The 5,124-nt window shown below is 32.3% G+C and overlaps 1 protein-coding gene across 1 annotated transcript; it reads left to right on the top strand.

Moving 5' to 3' along the window:
* Positions 1 to 1,146: 1,146 nt before the first annotated feature.
* LOC107842758 lies at positions 1,147 to 4,528 on the top strand. Its single transcript, XM_016686740.2, has 5 exons — positions 1,147 to 1,486; positions 2,250 to 2,292; positions 2,414 to 2,574; positions 2,660 to 3,310; positions 4,130 to 4,528. Exons 1-5 carry the CDS (start codon positions 1,292 to 1,294, stop codon positions 4,388 to 4,390), a joined length of 1,311 nt encoding a protein of 436 aa, XP_016542226.2. The 5' UTR covers positions 1,147 to 1,291; the 3' UTR covers positions 4,391 to 4,528.
* The last annotated feature ends 596 nt before the right edge of the window (positions 4,529 to 5,124 follow it).

Raw genomic sequence — 5,124 nt, forward strand, 5'->3', positions numbered from 1 at the left:
AAAAAAAAGAAAATTTTATTACTGACTCATCAGATTGCAATTAACGTTAAAGATTCAATTCCTGTGACTTTGAAGCCACCTGGTACTTGATCCGTGGCCATTGCTCCCAATGGATCCCACTATCCACCTTTTCTTAATGTCCCTCACCAATTTGTGTGATTTTTCAAAACTCAATCAATTATTTTATAGGCCTTAAAATATTTTATTTATTAATTTTGTAATTTATATTATTTTTAATATAATTTCATAATATATAACTTTTTTATATTTATATTTATTATATTTCAAATATCACACTATTTTATTATTATTTATTTTATTATTATTTTTTATCTATTTTTGCACGCTTTTCATTGTTTTTTTTTTTTTTTTGTTAATTGCTATGTTTATTTTTCCTTTTTTGTACTTGTAATTTGTTGTATTGGAACTGATAATCTTTCATAAAATAATCAATCTATCTCTAGTGATTAAATCTGCATGCACTTTATGCTCTACAAACCTCAATTATAAAATTTTATTAAATATATTATTGATGTTAATTCAAAAAGAATCCTGTTAGAGTTGAGATTAAATTTAGAAAGTCAAATTTCAAAATTTCAATTGGTTAGATAAAGTAAAACAAGCCTTCATTCCTTTTTAATTGTTTTATTTAGGATGTGTTTAAATTTCTTTTTAATTGTTCCTTTCATCTTTCAAGAATAATATGATTAAAATTTTTTATTATATTTTTGTTTAAATTATCAATAATATTAATTAAAAATTTATTTTTTAATATATTTAAGTAATTAATGCCAATTTAATGGCAACTATGAATTGAAATTGATTGATAGTAGAGAAATTTTTATATACTCGAATAGTGGAAATACGAATTAAAATTGAATGTCATTTTAAAAAAATTATTTCATAAATATCTCTTTATTTAAATATAATCATTGTTAGTTTGAAATGATAATAAATTTAAACAAGAATATATTGATAAAATTATTTTGCTTTTATAAGAGATAGAAATTTAGTAAGGGGTGTGTCTAATTTAAATAAAGCAAATTAAAAGACATTAGAAATTATTCTACACTATTAATCAATTTAACTTGCTATTGCAGATTACCTAATTATTTATATAAAAATTAAAAAATAAATTCATGCTAAAATATAACCCCACCTCCACTCCCTAATAGCCACCAGTCTCTCTTTCTACCACAGTATATTTCTGGAGAAAACATAATCATCTTTCTCATTTTCTTCTTTTGTTTTTCTTGAACAGCAGTTGGGAAAAAGCTAATAAATTTTAGTTATGGAGTCCTTAACAGGGTCATCTCTAAAAGGGGTTTGTTCGGATAAGGTCTTAGATAAACACAGAGGTTTATCTTTGAATAAAAAGTCAGGAATTTGCTTTCTTGGATTGTCAAGTTTCAAGATTGTTCATATTAGCTCATTTTCTGCTCAGTACAGAAGTATTCAGCCTATTTCTTGTGCTTCTGACGCTCAGGTATCTTTTACTTTTCCTTATTGAATAGTATTACTGCTTTAGTTTCAATTTTATTTTTGGTTGTTTATGCACTAAACAATTTTATGTTAGAAAAATATTTTAGTCTTAGTGACATCTTCATAGTTTACCCTTAATTTATTTGTTTCTTTCTATTCAAATAATATAAATGTGTATGAGTTAAAATTGTTCATCTCAAAGTGAAGTTAATTGCAGCGCAGAATAAAAATAAATGGCATAGTAATAAACACAGTCAAACATGGCTTCAGTCGGCAAGTAAGCACTCTAACTTCGAGAGTGCAAAATACATCAACTTGGTTTCAGCTGACAACTAAACACTTCAACTCATCTCTGTTGTGTCTCGTGGACGTCCATAAATTTTAGAGGTGTTTAGATAATTATTTTATAAGTTGTAGTGTTCAACTGAAACAGTGGAGGCGAGTTGAGGTTGTCTAGATGAGCTTACTTAACGTTGGAGTACTTAGTCGTCAACTAAGGCCAAGGTTGAGCTATGTAATATGCCCAAATAAATAGTTACAAGTTGGATGCTTTTGATTCTGATGAATCTTTACCAAAACATGATATAGTCCCTAAACTCATGTGTTCTCTTGTTCTGCTAATGTAGATAGTATAATAATATTGGGATCCCATTAAAGTTGAATATCTGGTGCATTTATATGAATGGCATCTACGTTAACTTGATGAAAATTTATTTCTTTAACAAAACTAACCAATATAATTGTTATTCTACTTTTTACTCATGCAGGAGACACATACTCAGAGTGAAGGAACAGAGGCAACTGATGCAAGTAAGTCAATCCTGCTGTACCACTGAGGAGATGTAGGATTTATTCATTGCGATAGCACTTGCTTATCACCTTGATTCTGTCCCGAAAAAATGAAATCAACACAATATTGTTTTCTTTCTAGATCAATCTGAACCAGTTCACGTAAAATTTCAATTGAATAAGGAATGCTCCTTTGGTCAGCATTTCCACATAGTAGGCGATGATCCAATGCTCGGTTCATGGGATCCATCAAATGCAGTGCCACTTGACTGGTCTGAGGGACACGTCTGGAGCGTCGAGTTGGTAAGAACATGTTGCTAATCGATCCTTAATTAGTGACAACGGTTTAGTTAACTTAAGGATGTTTTAATTTTATGGACTATTTTAGGATATCCCAAGCGGAAAAATTATCAGCTATAAGTTCATTAAGAAATTAGATGATGACAGTATCTTATGGCAACAAGACCCTGATCGAATTCTTCAAACATGGGAAACAAAGAACACGATAACAGTTTATGAAGATTGGGAAAACGCTGAGCTGCAGACAATTATAGAAGAGGAACCTGGTTCAGAACTATCTGAAGAATCTGCAGTTAATCCCGAAATTTTAAGAGCTGAGAATTTGGTTCCACCAACTGCTGTAGACCAAGAAGATGATGTAAACGAGGAAAAAACTAATGAAGTTCTAGCTATAATCGCGGAAAATATCTCTGAAGTAAACGAGGATATGAACACTGGTCGAAATGAGGACACCGCAATGGAAGTAAAAGCCATTGGCAAGAATGGCACTCGATTTAATGATGCAATGTTGGGCTCAACAGATGAGTCAGTCCTAGTTACGGAGGAAAGAATTCCTGTCTTGATTCCTGGCTTAACACAAGTTTTGACCTCAGAGGTTCATGCAGACAGAGTCGTTGCTGAGAGCTCACTTGGATCAAATAAACAAGAGTGTAATGTGTTGTTGAATGAAGTTAACAAAGACAAAGTTGTTGCTGAGCGCTCAGTTGGATCGAAATCGGAGGAGTTCAAGGTGGCTGAGGTAACTGCCTGACACCTCTTAAAAGTCTCTCTCTTTATAGGCTTGGCAAGAGATGATGACCCCCTCATATATTTGTTGACAAAGACCTGTTTGGAGAAGTTTTGTTTATCAAATGTTGTTCCTCTCCGTTTTTTATTCATAATAAATAAATAAATAAGGTATACTACAACGATATAGTGACAATCTACCATTTGATCTTTGAGTCATCTGTGCTTGACTGCTTGTGTTAAATTACCAAGAATGAGCAAATACTACCAATTGGTCCATATTCATGATTTGGAGATGAAAATGTGAAATTATAGCAGAATTTCTTGATCACATTGTAAAGCTGTGTGACATGTATGTTATCAGAACACAAGAAAGTTTGCATTCAAACAATCAAAAGCTTATAAACTACAGAGACACAAAAACTAAAACTTGTATCGCCGTCGTGTCATTTGAACACTCAAACTTGGAACACTCAAACTTGGACTCAACTGGCAAGTAAACACTCTTAACTTACAAAATGATCATCTAGACACCTCCAAAATGTATGTGTCACGTCAGTTTCGAGTGTCCATGAGACACGATAGGGACAAGTTGGAGTGTTTAGTTGTCTGTTGAGACCAAGTTGAAATAGCTAGATGTGTAGTGTCAAAGTTTTGAGTGCTTATTTTCCAGCTGAGGCCAAGTTTAAGGGTCTGTTTATGAATTATGCTCAAAAACCTGAAATGTTCTGCTATTCAAGAGACTCTAGCTTGTAGTTATCAAAGGCATTATATAGCTCACTTATATAGTTCTAATTGCTGATTAAATGTGCTTTGACATTTCATTATCCAGTTGAGTTCGAATGAAGAGGTAGCAACCAATATGACACATCCTAGAGAAACCCCAGAACTGATGATACTTAATGCGGAGCAAGAAGTGACGAGAGAAAATGAAGATAAAGAAAAGTCTGAATTTGTTGAAGGAGGAGGAGATTGGTCCAATGGAAAATCCATGGAAGAGAATGTCTTTTTAAGTGATATACAAAGGGGCAAAAAGACTCTGCTCAAGTTCTTTGCAAGTTTGGGTTTCCTTAAAGTAGAGCTTGAAGGCTGAAAACAAGCTCATAGAGAAGGAAAATAAAGTTGTGTATATCACCTAATAATGACTGATGGTCCTCTTTTTCTCTTTTGGTTTGAGCCGATGTGTACTATATTTTGTTCCAATACATATTAGTACTACTATTCTCAAGTATATGTGCTAACCTCCACCAGAATCCTAGTCACCTCCCCTCTCCTCTGAGGCTGACCGCATCCACTTTTGGAGTCGTGTAGTCATTGGTTTTACCATCAGAATCCCTATGAGATAGTGATTGCTTTTTAAATCTCTTCTTATTACTCTTTTGAGAAGCCCTTTATGACTATACTACAAAGAACAGGGGCAGTGGCGGATTCAGCTTATAGTGAGGTTCATTCGAACTTCTTTCGACGGAAAATTATACTATATATACAAGTTTAAAAGTATTTTTTATGTATATATAGTTAATGTTGAACTCCTTTCAATTAATTATTTTGTTTATATTTTTTTAATTTTGAACTCCCTCATTTAAGATGCTGGCTCTGCCACTGAACATCAGTGATCACCTTTGAAAACATTAACTACTTAAGTCCTTCTCAAAATGTCATAGTAAAAAGCGAACAGCATTTTGCTCTACGGCTACAACACTTAACTAGTTATTTTATTAATTATTTTTTGTAATTAATATTTTATTTTAATTTGAGATGAATAATTTGAGAGGGAAGAAGTAATATTAAGAAAATCAGGTTAATAGTAGAACTACTTTCGTCCCC

The sequence above is a fragment of the Capsicum annuum genome, chromosome 9 (assembly GCF_002878395.1).
Source record: "Capsicum annuum cultivar UCD-10X-F1 chromosome 9, UCD10Xv1.1, whole genome shotgun sequence".
Taxonomy (NCBI): Eukaryota; Viridiplantae; Streptophyta; class Magnoliopsida; order Solanales; family Solanaceae; genus Capsicum; species Capsicum annuum.

Coding starts and splice junctions, on each gene's coding strand:
- LOC107842758 (XM_016686740.2), top strand. CDS start 1,292: ATGGAGTCCTTAACAGGGTCATCTCTAAAAGGGGTTTGTTCGGATAAG. Junction 2,575..2,659: donor ACGTCTGGAGCGTCGAGTTG/GTAAGAACATGT, acceptor GGACTATTTTAG/GATATCCCAAGCGGAAAAAT. Junction 3,311..4,129: donor AGGAGTTCAAGGTGGCTGAG/GTAACTGCCTGA, acceptor TTCATTATCCAG/TTGAGTTCGAATGAAGAGGT.